At 34.3% G+C, this 22,977-nt stretch overlaps 3 protein-coding genes across 4 annotated transcripts in view; 1 reads left to right on the forward strand and 2 right to left on the reverse strand.

The window, feature by feature from the left end:
- LOC130640998 (uncharacterized) overlaps window positions 1-8,725 on the forward strand; it is a 48,397-nt gene extending 39,672 nt beyond the window's left edge. Inside the window, exons 2-3 of one of the 2 annotated variants that reach the window (XM_057447626.1) lie at window positions 6,689-7,128; window positions 7,187-8,725. In XM_057447626.1, coding sequence (XP_057303609.1) covers window positions 7,760-8,398 — 639 coding nt within the window. In that variant the 5' untranslated portion in view covers window positions 6,689-7,128; window positions 7,187-7,759 and the 3' untranslated portion in view covers window positions 8,399-8,725. The remainder of the gene's footprint in view (window positions 1-6,688; window positions 7,129-7,186) is intronic. The other variant, XM_057447625.1, reaches the window with a different exon arrangement.
- LOC130640988 (transcription initiation factor TFIID subunit 5-like) overlaps window positions 1-22,977 on the reverse strand; it is a 105,540-nt gene that overhangs the window by 7,022 nt on the left and 75,541 nt on the right. The window contains exons 2-11 of the mRNA XM_057447612.1: window positions 4,239-4,382; window positions 3,779-3,891; window positions 3,608-3,646; window positions 3,305-3,344; window positions 3,145-3,223; window positions 2,713-2,839; window positions 2,201-2,264; window positions 2,075-2,129; window positions 1,916-1,993; window positions 1,121-1,245 (exon numbers count right to left, since the gene is read on the reverse strand). Coding sequence (XP_057303595.1) covers window positions 1,121-1,245; window positions 1,916-1,993; window positions 2,075-2,129; window positions 2,201-2,264; window positions 2,713-2,839; window positions 3,145-3,223; window positions 3,305-3,344; window positions 3,608-3,646; window positions 3,779-3,891; window positions 4,239-4,319 — 801 coding nt within the window. The 5' untranslated portion in view covers window positions 4,320-4,382. The remainder of the gene's footprint in view (window positions 1-1,120; window positions 1,246-1,915; window positions 1,994-2,074; window positions 2,130-2,200; window positions 2,265-2,712; window positions 2,840-3,144; window positions 3,224-3,304; window positions 3,345-3,607; window positions 3,647-3,778; window positions 3,892-4,238; window positions 4,383-22,977) is intronic.
- LOC130641000 (uncharacterized) lies at window positions 16,338-21,646 on the reverse strand. The gene is made up of 7 exons (XM_057447628.1): window positions 21,481-21,646; window positions 18,611-18,645; window positions 18,320-18,434; window positions 17,723-17,807; window positions 17,591-17,636; window positions 16,871-16,941; window positions 16,338-16,752 (listed from the first exon to the last, which is right to left on the reverse strand). Exons 1-7 carry the CDS (start codon window positions 21,520-21,522, stop codon window positions 16,613-16,615), a joined length of 534 nt encoding a protein of 177 aa, XP_057303611.1. The 5' UTR covers window positions 21,523-21,646; the 3' UTR covers window positions 16,338-16,612.

Raw genomic sequence — 22,977 nt, forward strand, 5'->3', positions numbered from 1 at the left:
CTATTAATCTAAAAAAAATACCTTCAACTTGCAAACGTTTTGGTAACTCGCAAAAGTTAATACCCGCGAGATGTTCCAAGAACATCAATTGGCAAAAGTTTATATTCGCAAAACCTTTCATTGTGGCTCATTTGCATGCAAAATTTTTTATCCGCGAAAGTTTCTGTCCTCGAAAGTTTTTTGTCCGTAAAAGGTTCTGTCGGCGAAAGTTTTTGTCCGCGAAAGATTCTGTCGGCAAAAGTTTCTGTCGGCAAAAGTTTCTGTCGGCGAAAGATTCTGTCGGCAAAAGTTTCTGTCGACAAAAGTTTTTGTCGGCGAAAGATTCTGTCGGCAAAAGTTTCTGTCGGCAAACGTTTCTGTCCGCAAAAGGTTCTGTCGGCAAAAGTTTCTGTCCGCGAAAGGTTCTGTCGGCAAAAGTTTCTGTCCGCGAAAGGTTCTGTCCGCAAAAGATTCTGTCCGCGAAAGGTTCTGTCGGCAAAAGTTTCTGTCGGCGAAAGGTTCTGTCCGCAAAAGATTCTGTACGCGAAAGGTTCTGTCGGCAAAAGTTTCTGTCCGCGAAAGGTTCTGTCGGCAAAAGTTTCTGTCGAAAAAAGTTTCTGTCCGCGAAAGGTTCTGTCCGCGAAAGGTTCTGTCGGCAAAAGTTTCTGTCCGCGAAAGGTTCTGTCCGCAAAAGATTCTGTCCGCGAAAGGTTCTGTCGGCAAAAGTTTCTGTCGGCGAAAGGTTCTGTCCGCAAAAGATTCTGTACGCGAAAGGTTCTGTCGGCAAAAGTTTCTGTCCGCGAAAGGTTCTGTCGGCAAAAGTTTCTGTCGACAAAAGTTTCTGTCCGCGAAAGGTTCTGTCGGCAAAAGTTTCTGTCCGCGAAAGGTTCTGTCCGCAAAAGATTCTGTACGCGAAAGGTTCTGTCGGCAAAAGTTTCTGTCCGCGAAAGGTTCTGTCCGCAAAAGATTATGTACGCGAAAGGTTCTGTCGGCAAAAGTTTCTGTCCGCGAAAGGTTCTGTCGGCAAAAGTTTCTGTACTTAACGCAGTGTTGCTTTTTGTAATAAATAATTGGTGTATTTTCGTTATTGTTGCCACTATGATCACTGCTATTCTTGTCACAAAACGAAAAGAAATCATACTTTCGGTTTCTCTTTATTATCCATTGCCACTTCATCTTTGTCTTCATCACTATCACCGTCATCAGCCAGAGCTGCTAATAACTCAGGATCATGAAGTAATCCAAAGAAAACTTTCGATTTGTTTGCTGTCAAAAATAATAATAGTAATCATTAGTTTATGTTGATGTAGAGAAACTTTTTGTTACAGTTTTTTCTGAATTTAATACTGGACAAGTTTAAAAATATAACCAAGTAAACAGGACACCAAATTATCGCAATTATTGCGTTAACACGGGAAAACATTTATCCACTTACCGAGATCTCCGGTACGCATGATCGAGATCTGGGTAAGCGGGTAATTAATTTTCCCATATGAGCAGGGGTTTCCTCAGTAGGTGAGACAAATTTATGCTGATTCGGCATAATTTTAAAAATAAACAATAGATTCTTATGACAATTAACAGTCGACACTTTTATCACATGGTATTTTCTCACCCATGCCATATGAACAGAAGATAAATACAATATCATGCTGAAATATTTCCTAAGTCCTGGAGGAAATACATTTCATATAACAAGCCCCTCAGTAAATAATCTTCCAAAGAGTAAAAAAACAGTCAAATTTAGCTTTAAAAAGCCATTTACAGCTTATCTTTACCCACAATGGTAAAAAATCGTTTATTGACCTAAAGCGCTTAAAACTTGAACCAATATCAGAAACTTAAAAAGTGTTCCAAATGAACCAAAAATTACTATAAACACTAAGTGATATAACAAACGTGTCCATGAAGACGACACTAAGCATCCATAACTCACCATCAGGTGGAGCTTCTCCAGTTAAATAACCGGTGGTGGCTTCAATAGTTCGCTTGCTTCGAGGTCGGCCATCAAATACTTAAAATACGAATGTAACAAAGGCTTTACTTTTTATCAGAATGATTTTGTAAAAAAAATTTCTGTAAAACGTTTTCTTACCATCCAAATGAAAATGCTGTTGAATCAGGTTTAACAGGACGTCTTGTTTCTGCAACTACAACATTACAAGAAAGTATACACAATCTTTTCTAAAATATCGAGTTTTAGAACAAGAAGTTGACCTACTTGTAGATACTTTTTCAATACATTAAATGATTCTCTCGCCATTTTAATGACATATTTGTTACTCCTAAACGAAACGTTTAACTTTCATAGACATACAAAAAATTTATGATTAGCTTAAAGTCTTTATCAAAGTCCTTGAGGTTAAGCCGAGGAGGAGGAGGAAAAGAACGATGATGATGACTTTCTATTAAAACATTTTCAGATTGTCCTTGACATTTTTTGTACAATCGGATATTTAGGCACGATTGATCCTAAGTGAACTTGCATACTTTTCTAAAGAAGGTTCTCTGGTTGACTTTGTAAAACGGTGTTGCCATATTACCTTTAGATTCACTAAGCTCAACAATGCGTCTAGTCTGGATACAGAAATTGCTGAATTAAAAAATTAGCTTCAGAGAAGAAAAGTGCTTTTTAAAGAGGCACTGCTTATCAAGCATTTATGGTGTAATCACACAGTACCAGGGTATCCCGGTAAAAACACCCTTACAGAAATCAAGCAAAGATTTTCACACCTGAATAAGTTTAAATATTCATTCTTTGTATGCATATGATCACGCTGTTTCAGCATACGCAACTTCTCAAGATCTTCTTGCCGGTAGCTTTCCTGAAACTTGCTAAACTTTATATAAAACTTTTCCGCTGCAAAGAAACAAGATGAACTTTCTCAATATAGCATCAAAATATTTTTTTGTTCGTACTCTATCATTAAGTGATAAAGCATAAAAAGGAGGTAACTAGAGGGAGAAACGATGTCTTGTGAACTTAAATACGACTTTTATCAGAAGACAAAAGATTGTTTGGTAACAAACTGCAACAGAAACTATATCCTGATTTTTCATACTAACCAACTTGTTTTAGCAGTCAGGTGATATTTTGGTGATAGTAACAGGTGTGAAGATATATTGCATAAAACATCTAAGGACTATGTATAATTTGCTATTTACCCTCTGTAACGTAACCTTTGTAAACACATTCAAGATAGAGATGCACGAACACTGGGTAAAGGACGAGAGACAATTCATGCTAAAAAAGAACACAGACAAATCACCACAAAGACGTGAGGAAATAAAAAAAATGTCAAAAAAAATTCTTATATATACCTACTTTATGAATATCAAGACTTTTATCAACAAACTCTTGAAGTCTAATAAAATGAAGAAAAGGTTTAAAACCGATTTTTAAATGCAAATATTCTTTCGGTATGAAAATCAAACTATAGGTTTAACGTTTGCCTTAATCATACTAATTTTTGCGTGCACAAATTTTTAGTCAATACCTAACAAAAATAAAATTCTGCAAAGACATGATTTGTGAGTTTACCAATTTTTTAACTTAATAACATGGCATGTAACTTTTAGTAAAAACAAGTTAAATTTCTTGAAATCTGTGACTGCATACATGTCTTACCCTTGATAGTACTCTTCATACCGTAACGGATCAGCATCACTATAAAAGATAATGGATCACATGACATTTAAACACCCAGTGGAATATGCTCTCATTCAAATATTTGTTTCATTCGACAAATTAAAAAAGCTACAAAATTTTGTTTTCTATTAAATTAAAAAGAACACATACCTTTCATACTCTGATAACACATTAGAAAGATCAGGTTCATTTTCGGTAGTTGTGTGAGTCTCAGTTGAAACAGAATCGAGACCGGTTTCTTTCCTGAGGGCTTCTTCAGCACCCTAAAAACAAATTTTAAAAATGTATAGTTTTAGCATTTTAATAAGCACTTCCCAGTGTAATACATAAACCAGAAATGTATTCAGAGTTTCTTGGGTAAACAATGCCGGCAGGGGGGAGGCCTCTCAAAGACACAAGGTCTCCCATTTTAGTCATTTTCAGTACCAGATTTAAAATAGTGTTGTCAGGCTCTTTTTTTATTTTTAAAGAATAGTATACATCATAAAGGAGAAAAATAATTAATTTTAAAAATTTAATGCCGGTCTGGCGTTTCTGTATTAAAATCCCTCCATGAGATGCGTCACTTTAAAAGCGATGTGTTAAAGGTTAAAAAATCTACATACTGCACCTTTAAATTCTTTTTCTTTAAGAACTGTAAGACAGCCAACAAAGATTGTTTTTCATCATCAAGGTTACTTGCACCAGACATTTTAAAAATTGTAATTTATTTGTTTAGCTATGTTCTTATTTTTTAAATTGTATAATAATCACCTATAAATAAAACAAAAAAAGAACATAGTGGAACATGGCAATTTCGTGTCTGTTACATATGATTGTTACTACAGTACAGTGCAAATGTAGGCTTCCATAAATAATCACTTTCATAATAGCACATTGCTTTTTTAGAGAAAATTGCTAAATAATGTATAAATTGGGGAAATTTGTTCAAATAACAACATGAGAAAATTTTGAGAATAAAGTACTGTAAAAAGGTATCTAAAGATATGCAATAGCTTTTTGAGCATATCTTTGTCTTGATAGAACTGAATCAAATCGCATCTATCAGGATGACGTACATTGCTTTATAATACTTATTTTAAATTAAATACTGAGTTTCAAACAAAACAAAACAATGCTTAAAAGAGTTTCTTTTTTTCTAAGATAATTTAGGAATAATAATTCTTATGTGAATAAAGTTAAACAAAGTTACCTTATGTTTGAAGAAAGTAATAAAAAAGTGAATTAAATATTTTTTCCTGCCGGGTTTATCTAGAAGCGTAAAACGTTGTTAGTTTACATACATTTTTATATAAAAATCAATATTTGTTCTGTTTGTTAAAAATCAACATTTCGAGCCCTGAATAATTTCTAAGATTCTTAAATAATTGGTTGAAAGAATTGAATATCGTTTTACTTAAAACAGTCAAAAGTTGTGATAACTTAAAAATAATTTTTTTGTTTTAAAACAAAGTGTGTATTTCATCATTTACTTGGTATTTTTTAAACCAGTTTTTACTGCCCTTCTTGAGAATAATTGTGTTACCAGAAACTACATTATACACCACATGTTATGCACAAAGAACAATGAATTGATTATAGAGCATGGATGTGCTTATGTCGTAAAAATTTAAAGAAGCAAAAATTGTAAATTTTAAAAAATTGTAATAGCATTTTAATCTTCATATACCAACCAAAGAATTAAAATTTGTGGAAAACAAACCCCCCCCCATTGTACCGATACTTTTAAAAGCATTTTAAAAAAAGACGGAGTTGTTATTTCACGTCAAACCATAGCAAAGTTGTATAGGAGATACGGATGTCCAACGTAAAAAAAATCTGACATAAAAAAAATTTTAATGGAACACTTCATAGACCTAAAAATGGTAGAAAATGATAAATACTTCTCTGTTGGTATGAGAATTCCTAACGTTATAAACTCTTTTATTTTTATTGCAAAAAAGTGACTTTTACGCAATCTTTTAACTTAAAAGAACTCCAATTTAACGTTATTAAGAAAATTATGACAAAACTATATTATAGCAGTAATTTATTACTAAAGTGTAAATCTTTATGATAAATAAATAAATAACTCTGTGAAGCTTGTTTGAATTATTGGCATAATAAATTCCATTGCCGAAAAAGCTCTGGCGATTAACTCAACTATTACTCAGTCCACAAGAAGTCAGTCAGCTGTCTCACACTAAGTTCTAAAAAATCCTCATACATTGTAATAGGCATAATTCGACCGTAAAAATATGTTTAAAGTTGATTAGATATCCACTTCAGCGTTAAAATAATAAAACACACTTCGTATCCCTACGTCCTACACGTGTATTTAATTGCTATTTCTAATTCATTAATAGATCAAAGCAATACGCTTAAATAAATGTTGTCTGGTGTTATCCCCTGTTACTTACAGTACCGCCTGAATGCGATCTAAAAAAGCATATCTATTGCCCCTTTTCGTTCTTAAATTTTTAAAATGCGATCTAACGAAGCTTTTCTATCGCTATTCTACCTTCTTAAATTTTTAAAATGCAATCTTACGAAGCTTTTCTATCGCCATTCTTCCTTCTTAAATTTTTAAAATGCAATCTAACGAAGCTTTTCTATTGCTATTCTTTGGGTGAACGGTCTCTTAAAGAGACAAGAGAGGAGTTGAACGTCCTTCACCATACCTTAGTTTAAAGGGGCGATTGTGGAAGTCCCATGAAATGCCACATAGTGATGGTGTCACTTTAAAAAACACCCAGTCCGGTCTGTGAACGGTTGGCGTTAGAAAGGGCATCCAGCTGTAAAACAATGCCAAAACTCTTTATTAATGGCCGTAAGAATAGTTGATCAGACAAACTGCGTAAACGAGGCTGGAACTCTAAGGAGTGAAGGTGTCGCGCACGGTAGGACAGATGTCAGGTGTGAGCATCGTCAGACCGTTACCCAGCTATCACATCACAAGGTAGATAACACTAGGTTGAGGATGGCTAGTGTAAATATTGGTACTCTGAGAGGTAGAGCAGGTGAAGTAGTTGAAATGTTAGAACGTAGATCTGTTGATATGTGTTGTGTTCACGAAGTCAGGTGGAGAGGAGCTTCAGTGAGATTTGTGGAAGGTAGGAGGGCAAGGTATAAGCTTTTTTGGATTGGTAATAGTGATGGATATGGAGGAGTTGGCATATTGGTTGCAGAGAAGTGGGTAGAAAAAGTAATAGATGTTATGCGTGTTAATAGTCGTATTATAGTGATAAAGTTTTTGATAGGTAATATGATTGTCACTTTTCTGTCAGTTTATGCTCCACAGTGTGGACTCAGTGAGGAAGATAAAGATAAGTTTTATGATGAGTTAATAGCAAGTCACATCAAAGTTTGGAGACACTGAACTTGTCATGGTGGGCGGCGACTTTATTGGTCATGTTGGGAAGTCATCTGAAGGTTATAGAGGTGTGCATGGAGGCTATTGATTTGGAAGCAGAAATAAGGAAGGGGAGAGATTGCTTGAGTTTGGAATGGCAACGGACATGGTGGTTTGCAACACATCATTCAGTAAAAGACAGAGTAGGCTGATAACATATAAGTCAGGTGGTTGTAAGACACAGATAGATTACTTCCTGGTTAGAAAGTCAGACAAGAAAGTGGTGAAGGACGTGAAAGTTATATCGGGGGAAGAGTGTGTTTCCCAGCATAGGTTGCTGGTTTGTGATATTATCTTGAAGAGTGTTAATGAAGCCAAGGGAAAGTACAGGCCTCGTCGAAAAGTCTGGAAGCTGAAAGAAGAGATTGTAGCAAGACAATTTAGTGCAAAAGTTCAGCAGTTAGGCCACAATGGTCAATGTGATAGTGACAATGTTGAAAGTACTTGGACTACTTTAAAGAATTGTCTTCTAGAAGCTTCTGATGATACCTGTGGATGGACGAAAGGACCAGTAAGACATAGACAGACCTGGTGATGGAATAATGAGGTTGACCAGTGTATAAAGGAAAAGAGGAAACTTTGGAAAGAGTTGAAGTCAGGTGGTAGTAAAAATATTTACTTAGAAGCTAAGCGTCGTGCTCGTACAGCAGTGTATAAGGCAAAATCAGAAGCAGAGAGAAACAGATTTGCAGATGTGTTAAGAAGGGAAGACCAGCACAATGAGGTATTCAAGATAGCAAATGAAGAAAACTAATCAAGATGTTGTAGGTGAGAAGTGTATACGTAATGATGAAGGTGTTTTGGCTAGCACAGAGGAGAAAAGGGTAGCTTGGAAGAATCATTATCAGAGGTTGCTTAACACTGAGTTTGATTGGGACGAGGATAATTTGTCTAAAGATGATGTTGTAGAAGGGCCATCTATGCAGATTAAGACAGAATGGGTAGTGGAGGCTATTAGGAAATTGAAGATTGGCAAGGCTGCAGGAGTATCTGGTATTGTTGCAGAGATGGTAAAAGCATCTGGATATATTGGAGTTGAGCTTATTACAAGTCTTGCTAACCAGATTATAAAGGATGGTGCTATTCCAAGTGAGTGGCAGTCGAGTGTAATAGTGAATTGTTTCAAGGGGAAGGGTGATGCATTAGAAAGGGGTAACTATAGAGGTTTGAAGTTGGTTGATCAAGTAATGAAAGTTATTGAAAGAGTGATTGATAAGTTACTTAGAGAAAGAATTGATATAGATAAGATGCAATTTGATTTTGTTCCAGGGCGTGGCACTACAGATGCAATATTTTTTACTCAGACAGCTTCAGGAAAAGTTTTTAGGAAAGAGAAAGAATCTCTATTTTGCCTTTGTAGATTTAGAGAAAGCTTTTGATAGAGTGCCACGTAAAGTTATTTGGTGGGTATGAGAAAATTAGGTGTGGATGAGTGGCTAGTTACGATGGTACAGTCTATGTACAGCAATGCTAGAAGTTGTGTCAGGATTAACGATTCACTTAGTGATGAATTTAGTGTAAATGTTGGTGTACATCAGGGTTCTGTACTTAGTCCTTTGTTGTTTGTTCTAGTCTTAGAAGCGCTGTCGATGGAGTTCAGAACAGGTTGTCCATGGGAGTTATTGTATGCAGATGATTTGTTTCTCATAGCAGAGTCGATGGAAGAATTAGTTGAAAAGTTTGAGAAGTGGAAGAAAGGACTAGAAGAGAAGGGCTAAAGGTAAACACAGCAAAGTCTAAAGTCATGATTAGTAGCATTGCAGCCAAGTGTGACCTTGTAGTTGGAAAGTGGCCTTGTGGAGTTTGCAGGAAAGGGGTTGGTAGTAACTCATTTTTTGTCAGACTTGCAAGCATTGGGTACATAAGAAGTGCAGTAGTATTAGTGGAAGGTTAAGAGCTGACATTCAGTTTGTATGCAAGCGTTGCAAAGGTGAGATTATAGAGAATGAAGTATTTCCAGCTTTAATGATATACAACAGTGGCTCGTTAGAGATAGTTGAGAACTTCTGTTACTTAGGTGATATGTTGGGCAGTGAAGGGGGTGTTGGAAGAAGTGTTACTTGCAGGATAGGTTCTGCTTGGAAAAAGTTCAGAGAGTTACTTCCTTTGTTGACTAGCATAATCCTGTCAATTGAGGTAAAAGGTAGGTTGTATGAGGCCTGTGTAAGAAGTGTTATGTTGTACGGTAGTGAGACATGGGCAGTGAAGCAGGAAGATCTTGACTGTTTAGAAATGAATGATACGAGAATGGTTAAGTGGATGTGTAACGCCAGTCTGAGAGACAGAAAGAGTTCAGATGAGCTAAGAAGCAGGCTAAGTCTCCATAGAATTAAAGATGTTATCCAGATAAGAAGATTGAATTGGCTGGGGCACTTGGAAAGAATGGGGGAGGATAATTGGGTAAGAAAGTGTAGAGACTTGATAGTTCCTGGAGCAAAGCCCAGACCGAGAAAGACTTGGGAGGAGGTTATAAGGACAGACTTAATACAGAGGAAGTTGAGTTTAGATCTAACACAGTCTAGATCAGATTGGAAGAGGATCAATAATATACCCCGTCTAACCCATGCTAGCATGGAAAACGGATGTTAAGCTGAGAATGAAGATGATGATGATGATGATGATTCTTCCTTCTTTAATTTTTAAAAAGCGATCTAACGAAGCTTTTCTATCGCTATTCTTCCTTCTTAAATTTTTAAAATGCGATCTAACGAAGCTTTTCTATCGCTATTCTTCCTTCTTAAATTTTTAAAAAGCGATCTAACGAAGCTTTTCTATCGCTATTCTTCCTTCTTAAATTTTTAAAATGCGATCTAACGAAGCTTTTCTATCGCTATTCTTCCTTCTTAAATTTTTAAAAAGCGATCTAACGAAGCTTTTCTATCGCTATTCTTCCTTCTTAAATTTTTAAAACGCGATCTAACGAAGCTTTTCTATCGCTATTCTTCCTTCTTAAATTTTTAAAAAGCGATCTAACGAAGCTTTTCTATTGCTATTCTTCCTTCTTAAACTTTTAAAACATGATCTAAAAAATCATATGTATCGCCGCTTTTTGTTCTTAAACTTTTAAAATGCGATTTACCGAAGCTACGGTAATTATAAAAAACAATAAGCCACACGAAAATTTCATGGATATATAATAAAAACGAAAGTTCTGACGCTACCGAAAGCTCGTGTAAAGGTGATAACTATTGTGCACATGTAACATTACATTCAGGCGGTACTGTAGATAAAAACATTACGAAGACCTAAACACGCTAAGGGTGTATACAAAACTCGTTTCTTTTTTGTGTTTTAAGAGAGTTTTCTACTACGGCATGTAGGGTTCAAAGTTCAACTTGCACCACCAGACTTCGAAAATCCATAATGGCGCATAATCTCCGAAATGGTCTATAAAACAATGAGTTTGGTTTACCCCTTTGTTTATTTGTTAAAGGTGACCAACATCATCCTGTCATAGCCTCTGGCTACTAATGTTGGTCTTCTTGACAGAGTTAGCCCTATTTCAAATATTTGCTTTTTAACCTAATTTCAACTAACCAGCGCTTAAAATATCGATTCCTTGCTTTGCAAAAGAAAATTATTTATCTACTATTAAGAATAGATAATAATCTCGCTTTACATTTATTTACTATTGATTCCTATACATTTTTTCATATAGACAATGGAGCAGCGTTTTCAATCATGCACCAAAAACACTTTAGTCACTTCAATAATGCGCACCTGGAATATCTGTAATGTTTGCATAAAGTAATTATTTACTATACTAAAAATCAAAGAAAAAAATGATTTAAAGTTCGGAATTTGAATGAAAAACATGCGCATTTATAATGAATTATTTTCAGAAATTGAATACGTTACATTGCGTAATAAAACCTGTTGTTCTTTTCGAATGTTACTGGCTTTTTATGTTTCGAGATGAATTCATTACGTTGTATATCGCAGAAGTTGCCAGTGGCATGCTTCGAAAATGCTTGTCATGGGCACAGCTTAACATAAAGCAAAACTGTACAGAAGACTCAATTGTTAGTCTTCGTGGAACATCTCTTCTCACAAAACCGAGGGCAGGGCTGACTTATTGCCTGCTGTGTCGTGTGGTAGACAGAACTTCTGGACTTTTTTTTTAATACAATATACATTCTTTTTTCGATTATTATTACTAAACATATTTGATTTCTCTTTCCCCTTTTAAAAAGATTTTTTAAACTTTATTTAACATGTTTTTTTCTGGTATTACATTACGAGAACATTCGTCCAAAAGCTGTATTAAGATACAGGACACCTAACCTCTCCCATGTTCTGGTTATATTTAACTTGCAGGGATGCGCACTCTTCTCGCAGTATGCTCTGTGACGATGAAGGTCGGACTGACTTGTGGCATGGTTCCAAATGGTCTTCCGTCTTTCGTTCGAGTCTCAGTGTAATGCACCAGCCCAGCATAAGAGTGTCAGCATGAGGAAAGGGGCCGACTTTAATGTTCTCTATACCTTACGTTCTTCATATAAAACACTGACCGTTTTTGATCGTGGCATTCATTTAAATTTCACAACAAAATAACGCCAGCAATTTTTTTGCTGACGCAACTGCGGTAACTTCGTGTTTTACGTCAGCAGTATGCCATGTGCAACCTAGTTCCCAGGCAGCTTGCTTTTATGAGCGCGAGGAAAGCAAAGTTACGAAGTACACCAACGTGAAGGTAGGTCAATGGGACTTGTATTTCATCAGGGAGGCATAAGAATAATTTAAAACATCAAAGTGGAATAAATATCAAATTTCGTGATTAAAACCGTTTCGCAAGGAATCACATATATTTTTAACCGCCGAAAAATTCAATTTGACCGGCCATTTTGGATCTCCGACGGTCAGTATGACCGGCAGTGGTCAAATATTTATTTTAAGCACTGCCAACAATGTAAAGCTTTACTGTCGAATAAATAATTATATTTTATTCTATTCTTTATCTTTGTCTAGCTATCTTTATACAAATCATATATAAATTTGCCATATACCACTTTCTCACCAAGATATTCATTTCCTGTTGATAATGGTATATATATACATTAATATACATATATACACCTACATAGGATTAATATATGTCCAATTTCTTTCAAATAAACCTAAAAAGGCCCTAACCACTCTATGTGGGTATCCCGAATTTCAATAACGGTGTATTTTAAACAGAATATTGCGCGCCGAAAAGGCTTGCTCGTCCCTGCGCCAGGGCCCCAAATCCTTTTTTTCACAAATTTTAATTTAACAAGGACAGCCGTTTTAATATGTGTAAAAGGTGTGAATATCGGATTTTAACTATAAAGTGGAACCCGTAGTAGTCCAATTTCATTATGGTTTACTCTGTGTGGCCACCATTTTTAAACGCTCTTTAGAAAAGGCAATCGCGAAGATACGAACCCCTCTTTCAAGATGTATGTATGTAGGTATATTTCGCATAAAAAAGGTATAGTTACAAAAGTTTCCATATGTGACGTACGGAGTGTGGTTTCTATACGGAGTAATACTCCGTATAGCTGCTATAGGGAGTTTGGTTTAGCTATACACGGAGTCTGCCAACGAATGTTCTTAAAGTGGAAATATTGCAATATATGACTGTTTAAAACTATTTCCGAAAAAATAAAAAATAATCACCATAAAGAACAAGTTAAAAAGACAAGCACGTTATTTTCCTACTTTTTATCCATCGTAAACATACGAGGAATATTGTAGTTATAAGGAGTGTGGGAACATTAGTTTGATTGCAAAAAAAGGATTATGGCATACAGAGTGTGAGATACCGAGAGTATGTTATGCAGAATTCGCTATGTGGAGTATGCAGAATTTGCTATAAGGAGTATGTCATACGGAGTATGCTATACGGAGTATGCCATACGGACTGTGACATGCTTTATATATGAAGTATGCTATACGGAGTGTGACATGCTTACTATACTGAGTGTGACAGGCTTAGTATATGGAATGTGAGATGCTTAGTATACGGAGTGTGACATGCTTAGTATACAGAGTATGACATGCTTATATACGAAGTATGCTATACGGAGTGTGACAGGCTGAGTATACGGAGCGTGCCATGCTAAGTATGCGGAGTGTGACATGTTTGGTAGGAACAGAATTCGATGTATTGTTAATGAGTTAAAGTTTACAATGGCTGGTATAAAAGTACACAATTTTAAAATTACATAATAAAAAGTCATTGATTGTATCATTAGTTTTATTGCATATAGAAACATACAAAACCAAGTTATAAAGCTTAGAATGAATATAATGGAAGCCATAAAAATAAACTTCTTACAAAACGCAAATAGTAAACTACATCATACAGTGGGACTGCCGGTAACTCGAACACCCGGTTAACTCGAACTTTTATTAGCTGGAACTGTTATCTACGGTAATTGGTACTCTGCATGCTTGTCTCATAGACGTTTTTTTTCTTACACAAATTATTTGCTTGTTTTAGGCACAATTTTCCAAACTGGAATAGCTCAGAGTAATTTTTTAATAAGAATTCTTAGTTTAGACTTCGACGCTCATGCTGCATTCGCTAATGTCTAGCCAAACCAGTCTTGGCATTATACTCTCAAAGCTGTCTGCGCCGCCCGCGGCTTTGAGATATTTAAATATTTCCGTCTATACGGAGTAAACATGTCGCTATACGAAGTTATACTCCGTATACACATGCCTATACGGAGCCGTACTCCGTATAGCTGCACACTCCGAATGGAACACATAGACTTATATAATATACGTTACATTACAATACATATATACATGTATAATATACGTAACATATACATACAATACTACGGATTAATTGCAACTTTCCTTACTAAGCCAGGTGACTCGCAGAAGACAAAAGTGGTCTTATCATCGAGAACCTGTTGTTTCTACGCAAAGCGTATTTCCGCGGTGCCTGTTTGTGAGAAGGTAGCTATTTACTGCTTAATGTTACAAACAATTTATTAACAACAAGTATATCCTAATCAATATAGCTATGTATAAATAACAAAAGTATAATGAAATTAAAAAAATGTGAATGAAATTAAAATTAAAGAAAAAGAATTCAAATTATAAGAAAGACGTTTCGCTCTCAAATTCAAATAAAAGTAGATTTTTCAATTTACATCGAAATATGTTCTCCGAAGTAGATACAAAAATTGACTTCTTAATATTGTTAAAGCTATTCCAGATGTGTGTTCCGCGGTACGAAATGGAAAATTGACTGTTTTTAGTTTTCCTAATTGTGGATAGTATTGACCTGCAGATCTTGTTGTGTATTTGTTATGAGAAATGTAAAAGGTGTTAGTAAATACTTCAGGTATGTCATTACTTTTTTCTTTGTGCATGAAACAAAGCGTTTGAAACATATTTAGTTGAAATACATTTAAGGCTTTCATTGACTGAAGTAATGGGCTGGAATGAGTCAGCCTATCTTTAAAAGTGATTATTCTTGCAGCATGTTTTTGATGAAGGTAAAGTGACTGTATTTTAGTTTTATTAGTGCTACCCCAGCGTAATTAATATGACTAGATATAAAAGACTAATACAATTGTATTAGAGATTGTCTGTTTAGAAAGTTACGTGATTTTGCAAAGGATGCCAATAGATTTTGAAACTTTTAAATTCACCATAGATATGTGTTGGTGCCACTTTAAATTTTCATCAAGTATCACACCTAAGAATTTAGTGGACATGTCCCGTGAAATTTGATTTCCTTCTATTTCTAGTTTAGGTAGGGCAATAGGCAAGTCCTTTCTTCTTTGTGGTGTGTGGAATAATGTATACTTTATTTTTTATATTTAGTGATATTTATTAGCATCTTGAACCTCGACACTAAGTTTGTTCAGGTTTCGTCCAAATATAAAAACAAGCCCTACAAATGAGGTTACGACGTACAATTACTATTTTGCGACCATGTGTTAAAAAGCATCTTTTAAAATGGAACGTTAATGATTCAAACGTATTTTTTTGAAAGTTTCCTAGCTGACGCATCCTGAATGCGTTTTAAAACCTCTTTCATTGTGTTGAAACGTATGCAGGTTTTTTCATCCTTTTTTCTAGGGAAATTCAATCTTTTTATAGAATTCGTAATTTAGGCACAAACAACTTCGTTCTCAACAACTGACAGTACGCAAACAATCTTATTTTTTTGATTTGTTTTTAAGCAATCTTTGACCAATCTAAGAGGTGTCCTGTCAAAAGTTTTAAACTCAAGAATATTTCCAAAAGAAGCCTTGAAAAGAAACTTTCATCTCCAGTGCCACAAAACCTCAGAACAATCCAATGAAACTATTACCCACTCTGCTGTTCGTGACAGAAATACCACAGAATGTAAAAATGTACAAATTGAACCAAGGTCGGACTAAAATTAAGCATTTTTTATTTTTGAGAAAAATTTTCTATAGGCTAACAGTTAGCGGTTTTCCTATATGTTTCGCAAAATTGCAAAACAGCAATATGTGGCTTTGGCAAATTAAAAAAAAAAATAATTGCGCAGTGACTACTAGTGGGCAGTGTATGAAAAGTCCGGAGTTTGTATAAGAAATACGCAGCTATAAAGAATGACGCAATGTTGGACAAAAAGTGCGCAGTGTGTATCAGAATTGTGCAAGAAGTGCGCCGTGTTGTACAAAAAGTGTGCAGTATTGTATAACATAAAACCAATATCACTCATGCTATGTTCGATATGGTAATTCTTGTCAAAAAAGGCTTTCTTTTACGTTACATAATACACGTTTCTCGAATTATGTATTTTTAAAATTTTAGAATTTTGATGTTTTAGAATGTTCAATTTTAATTTGGTCCCACATAAGAAAATGCTGTTTTGGTGGTATTAATGTTACGGTCAAACTCTTCTTAATTTTCTACTTGTACTAATAAGCCTCGGTTTCAAGCAGAGTTCGATTAGGACAATATTAAAATACCCGTTGTAACATGTTGTTTGTTTGCTGTATGAATCTGAAGATTTCAGTCTATTGAGTTTCAGGTAAGGATTTTAAATTCACTTTGTTTTAAAAAGTTTGGAAACTGCAGCGGTACCCCAAAAGAATTAATTCAGGAAAGCTGTATTTTGACCAAAAACGGCATCATGTGCCAAAATCTATCTTACACAATCTCGTCCAAAGTTAATTTTTACGTAAATTTTTTTCAGTTTTCACTGGTGTGATCAACGTAAAATCCTCGAGTCAAGTATTACGTAAGTTTTCATTGGCTACTTGCGTAAACTCTTTAAACACTTTGTTACCAAGCATTCTGCATAATTGTAAAGTAACACTAGTTTATTTTCGTTAAAAACAAAGAAATGACAAGTTTGGCATAGAAAATATATTCGAATATTATAATCAAATTAGGTAAATGTCACACAGAAATTATGTAAGTACATGTAAATAGAGAATTAAATTACAATTTCTTGTGTACAAAAACAATAACACTTAATCAGACGAAAGATATGAAACTTAAAGATACACCAATGTTATAAACAAGAAGATAGATACTACTTAAAAATTGAGAAATATAATTATTCTAAACAGTGATACAGTGAGAGTTCGACCGGTGCCCACTTGTTTGGATTCACACCGGAAATTTTACGGAAAGGGCTGATTAGGTGGCTGATATTGCGGTGGGTGCTCTGCTTTTTCATTATATCCGCCGTACTCTTGATATCCGCCTCTTTGGTTACCACCCAGTTGTTCGTAATTGGACCCGCCCTCTTGACCACCGTCAACTTGAAAAAAGAAAATTTAGTTTACACGTGGTGTAAAGGTACAACAACTTAAAACAACAACATGCAGGTTACAACATGCGGGTTGCAATATGCGAGTTACAACATGTGTGTTACTTACCGCGAGTTTGCCATTCCTTATAGATGAATAGACAAGCAATTGGTTTGGCAAGAATCAGAATAATCGCCATTCTGTTGAACGAGTAAAGGAAAGCAAAAGCCTGGATAGTGACATAAAATAAATCGGCCAACCTTGGTTTTGCATACCTTTTATCAAATAAAAGCTGCAGGCCAAGATACTATACTTCTACATTTATTTCACACTGCCGGCCGGTTAAGAGCAATCATACCCTACTGCTTTCACATACGTGCAAAAATCAAACAAGTTCATAACATTGAATAATATAGCTATTATAATGTCATAAACTAGCGAGTTTATTCTAGGCTAGGTTTCGACAGCTACAGCTGTCATCGACGGCCAATCGTAATCATTTTAGGCTATTTATTAGTTGAGGAAATATTTTGAGGATCCAAATCAACCAAACAGATCGCAGCAATTAAGGTATTTAACTTTTGACGAACCTGGACGGAGGCAATAGATGGTACCAGGTCAGAATAATAATAGGTCACGCATTGATACCAGTATAGATATATTTATCAAACTGAAGCTGTTAATACCTATATTATATCTATATTATTAAATATTATATATTATTCAATTATTCAATGACAACGACTGAACAGATAAGTGGTAATATTTTAACAAGTTTACAACACTAAGATAATTCACAGTTCTCTATATGGAAGCATACACATGTAAGTTAGACAGTAGAAAAGATACGCTGCGTTAAATTGGAAAGTGGATCGTTTTAATGCGGAATATGGAGCTATACGAAGAAGAAAAAACAACAGAAGGTTAAATTAAGAAGACATTTTATAAGACATTGAAAAAAGAATAACAAAAAGTGCTTACATTTTGTGAGGTCATTGTAAGTAGAGTATGATATACTGACGGATAAAATGTCGTTTACAAAGGTAAAAATCATACCAAAGAAAAACTGAAGATAAAAAAATCACAACGTTATGTCCATATACTTTAAGGGTAAAACGAAGGGGCATGTGGGCATTTTACAGAATTTATTTTCCCCCTCTTCGACTCTAAAATCACAAAAGGCCCAAAAAAATTTTCCTCGGTACACTTTAAAGGAAGAAACTTTTAAGAAGTTTTGCAGGGACCAAATTGGTGGTATAAATAATAAATGACAGTGAACGACACATTACAGTATACATCGTAAAATTATGTTTTAGCAGCAACTTATTTTTATACAGGTAACATTGTGTAGGATTTAATTAACCTGTTGTTTGAAAATAAACACAGGACTACATAAATAGGTTTTTTTAAATGTTAAGAAAATAAACTGTTGAAAATACTGCCAAAGTTCACTATATTTCAGCTTTTTATCTTTAAAGAATATCATCTATAACACAATAACGTTCTTCTAAACTTTGGAATAAAATAAGATTGGTTTAACCAGACATAATAAATGTTAGCATAACAAGTTATACTTACAAATTGAACTGGAACAGGTGATGGTGCATCTCGTTCAGCCCACAAACCAAGCAACACAACGAAATAATTTGCTAATAAATATGATTCACCTATCCAGTTGCTACTCAACGATGCCCTTGAAATAAGCAAAAAAATATTTTGAAATAATTTATGCACAATTGCGACAAAACAAACTAACATTTTTAGTAAATATATACTAAACAATTTGTGCCCCTATAAAGTAAACAAAGTAAACAAAAGTATTGAGGGGTTTTGGCAAATTGGTGCCAACTTTATGTTTGTTTTACATACCATGATGCTAACACAACGAGCACAAGGGTGATTATCTAAAAAAAGAATACAAAGCATGTCACATGCTTATCTAACAGACAAATAAAAATGATGTAAAGGATATACACAAATTCAAGAAGCAGTCAATTTTTTAAATACTTTAATTAACCTTTTTTACATGTATAAATCTTTTTAATTAGTAATTTTAATAAGTAAAGAAATAGAATAATAGAGAGATAGAGACAGCGCAACTAGGCTGGCCGCCTGAAACTTATCTAGTTTTGACGCTTATGTTATCACAATCCTCTCACATAGAAATTTAGAGTTTTTTAGACGGCAATGATAATCTAAATGTTTCGCACTACTTTCTCATATATATTCAAGCAGCTTACTTGGGTCTATCACTTTGTGACAATTAATTACTGGGGTTACGGTTTGTAAATCAATGTATTTTGCTAACGTTGTGTTTAGATGCAGCATAAGTATGTGTATGTTCCTTACAGTCATGGGATTAAGTAAATATTTTGCAAGGTAGAGAGTGTCAGTTTATGTCATTGCACTCATTCTCTTTAAGGATGATTTTTTCTTTTTTAATCTGGGTTCATGCATTTAGAGAAAGTTTTATGCTGCACACACTCTTTGATGATCGTATCAAAGAAATAGATGAAGAGCCATTTGTTGCAAGAGTAACAAAATTCTGCTGGAGCCAATAACGGACCTTAATGCATCTTAATGTGACCAAAGAATTCCAAATCCTAATAATAATAACGTCATTCTTTTTCTATCATCTCCAAAATCATAAGGTTTGATCACTTAAGTAAAAACTGAAAATAATGAAATACTATGGTACCAAAACAATCAAAAGCTCGCTGATTTTTTCAACATTATACAATTAGAAACCCTGGGAAATAGTCAGTTTAAAAAAAAAGAAAAAATGTTAGTCTTTTTTTTCATTTTTTTATCAACTTTACCACTTTTTAATAATTTTTTTGGCCAATAACAGAGGAAGGGATGTTGAGTATCAATCAACCATATACACACATTCAGTAAGTGAGTGCATATACATTTCTGTGTCAAACCTAAATAAAAATTCTAATTTAAGCACTGTGCTCCATGAATAGAAAATTGAAAAAAATAAATTATTAGTCTGTCAATTATTAGGAGAAAATAACAATATGTGTGGAAAATTAAAAAAATATTTATTTGATGTTTTTTTAATTTACACAAATAAATCAGAACAAAAAATGCTAAAGCTACTTCTTCTTCTTCTTAACTTTCTTTTTCTGATCCTTTTCCTTCTCTTTAAAAGGAGCTACAAGACGACTGTTGATTTTCAACTTTTGTGACTCACACGAAAGGCAAGCTAATGGTGGAGGAAAAGTTTATGATCAGTGAGGAGAAAAACAAGAACTTAAATCATCTTAAAATTCACATTGGGCATCCAAATTTAACTGAATTTAACTTTCTACATATATTGGATATTCTTTATTTAGGGGCCTTCAAAAACATTTTTCAAGCCCTGTAGCGGGATATCGCCGATAAGGGGGATCCGATAAGGGGGATCTGAAGTTTGAAAATAAAACGCCAAGGATCAAGAAATTTCAAAAAGTTTTTGTGGCCTGAAAATTCTTTATCGTTAGCGAGCATCATTCTTCTTGTCATTAATTCTGATAACTTTTAGCTACAAAACACGCCCCTGAACCAGGGCCCAAAAAAATTTTCGAAGGCCGCTTATTCAATATCTATATTATAATACCCGTATACGTCTGTCTGTCTGTCACGCAAAATGGTAGCTTAGCTGCGCAATAGCGAGAAGCACGCAATGCGGTATAAAAAAGACGGGCGAACCCATTCCACAGGCTAACGACTAGTAAGTATATACTTACTTTGCTTTTAGCTCACCCTTTCTAAAAAATAAACTGAAAACCTTTTGAACTAGCTAGCTAGCTATATATCCTTCAAAATTATGCATAGAAACATATGGTTTCTTGTCTAAGAAACAACGACTTTAAAGGTATAAATTTCCTTCTTAAAGCTAGTGAGTTCTCTTGTTGTCTCTGTTTTATCGTGAAAACTAATTTTCAATTTACTGATATTTAATATTGTTTATAGACTGCAGCTTATTTTACCACCGAACACTAAAGAATTTTTTTCTTTTTTTATAAAATAAAATTAAAAAAGTAGCAAATTTATCATCAAAAAATTATTTACAATCAGGTCTTCTAGTCGTCTATGTGGTTCTAAAGTGTGTATAACTTTATGCACCTTGACCGTTGAGGGTCCTTGTACACGATATTTTTCTGAAATTACAGGGATTGAGCTCGTTAAATCATTTCGTAGCCTGTTTAATTTTACTTTTCCTGTTTCTCGGATGTTCCATACCTCATTGATCAAGGTCTTGTAATTATCGCCTTTGTTTTTATAGGCAAAAGATTACAGGCTCCAAGTAAAATTGAAAGAAAATAAATTACAATTTTGTTCAAAATGCCCCCTGCGTGTCAAATCAGAAGTTTTAAAGCAAACAGTAACTAAATGTTTCTGTTTGAAAGAATAAGAATTTTTAAACATTGGATTTTAAAAGATGCAGTGTGCATAATTAGCCAGCACATCTGCATTTGTTGCACTTTCATTTTTTACATTAAAATTTTTTTTTGTACAATATATTCCAAGGTTTAGCTCTCACATTAATCCATGTTAACCCATAGTAAGAACTAAGCTTTAACATTGGAATTTATCTTGACTGGTTAGCTAGCTGTAGCCACTGCCAAAAGAAATTCCTAGCTAAGCTAACCCATCTAACTACAATAGTTAGGAGACTACCACCTAGCTACCCACCTAAGTATCAATTTAAAGTAAAATTAATTAATAAATAAAAATAAGACATCGCTTACCCTCATAGGAACATTAGGAAGACCTGATAAATTTAGCGGCATATTCTTTTAACTTTCAGTAACTTTCGTCAAGAGAAAAACGAAAAGGTAATGCACTGCAAAGCAAAAAATCACAAGACGCTTTCGCCGCCGCTGAAATGTCTTGCTTTCCTTGGTCATCGAGACAAAATTTTAGCACTTTTCCTGGTTAGTCGTCTACGTATTACTTCCTATATATATAGGAGATAACATATTTATGTACTTTGCCACACCCTGTGGAGATAATTTTTTAGATAGATATTTTTCGTAAACAAAGGTATATACAGTAGTAAAGTGTTACAGTACTAAATTTAATAAACTTAATTGTTACAAGATTAAAAATATGTAATAATGCTGTCTAACTGCAACCCCCATTCCCAGAGGGCATTTTGCCTTTGTTGATGAAGTTAATACCGGCACTCCGTAATAACAACACGGCTCAGGGGCAACAAGACCCTGGGGACAAGGTTGGTCTAATTTAAACACCTTTTGTAAACCAGGAAACTCACAGAAAATAAATAAAAATCTAAAAGTACTAGACTTCATTGTTCAATCTGTGTAATATAAATGTTTTTACTTTATTTTGAAAACATTTAAAGGATCGCTCATTGGCAAGTTCAAATCTATCAATTTTGTGTATGCCATTCCAGATATATGGACAGGATATGAAGTTGAAAACTAACTGACCTTAGTTTTTTTGTATAGTGGACAGTACTGACCAAATGACCCGATTGAATATTTACTTTCTCTTACTTAAAAAATGTTAGAAATTATGGGGGGTATATATTTGTTTTTTACTTTATATATAAAACATTCGTTTTGAAAAATATTTATCTGGAAAATATTGAAAGCTTTTATATACTGTAGTGCTAGTTTGCTATGTGTGAATGTGTCTTGGAAAAGAATAGTCCTTACAGCGCCTTTTTGACGTTTATATATCGATTCAAGTTTAGATTTATTAGTGCTGCCCCCTGCCTCTATTTACGTAATTTATATGACTATATTGTACGAATGAAAAATATAAATTTATTAGACAATGTTTATTTAGGAGGTGTCGAGATTTAGAAAGAACACCAAAAGATTTTGAAAGTTTTACACTTACAGTTTTAATGTGTTTCCGCCAGGTAAGATTCTCATCTAGTAAAACTCCCAGGAACTTCGTTTCTGTTTCACGTGAGATTGTGAAATCTCCGATTTTTAATTCCGGTAATATTGTTGGTAGTCTGTTTCTTTTATGCGCTTGGTGAAATAATGTATATTAAATAATAAATAATATACATTTAGAGAACCAGTCAGTTTTAAAAGTTCGTTGTTTATAGTTCTGTAGAGTGTATTGAGATCTTCATGAGAATAGAAAACGTTAGTATCATCTGCAAACATATTGGGATTTAGAACTTGAGTGGAATTAAGATCATTAATGTAAATCAAAAACAGGAGAGCACCAAGTATAGAGCCTTGAGGGACCTCAATTTTTTCACC

Source organism: Hydractinia symbiolongicarpus, chromosome 4, assembly GCF_029227915.1.
Source record: "Hydractinia symbiolongicarpus strain clone_291-10 chromosome 4, HSymV2.1, whole genome shotgun sequence".
NCBI classification, from domain to species: Eukaryota; Metazoa; Cnidaria; class Hydrozoa; order Anthoathecata; family Hydractiniidae; genus Hydractinia; species Hydractinia symbiolongicarpus.

Coding starts and splice junctions, on each gene's coding strand:
- LOC130641000 (XM_057447628.1), bottom strand. CDS start 21,522: ATGCCGCTAAATTTATCAGGTCTTCCTAATGTTCCTATGAGG. Junction 18,435..18,610: donor CTCGTTGTGTTAGCATCATG/GTATGTAAAACA, acceptor GCTTATTTCAAG/GGCATCGTTGAGTAGCAACT. Junction 16,753..16,870: donor TAAGGAATGGCAAACTCGCG/GTAAGTAACACA, acceptor TCTTTTTTCAAG/TTGACGGTGGTCAAGAGGGC.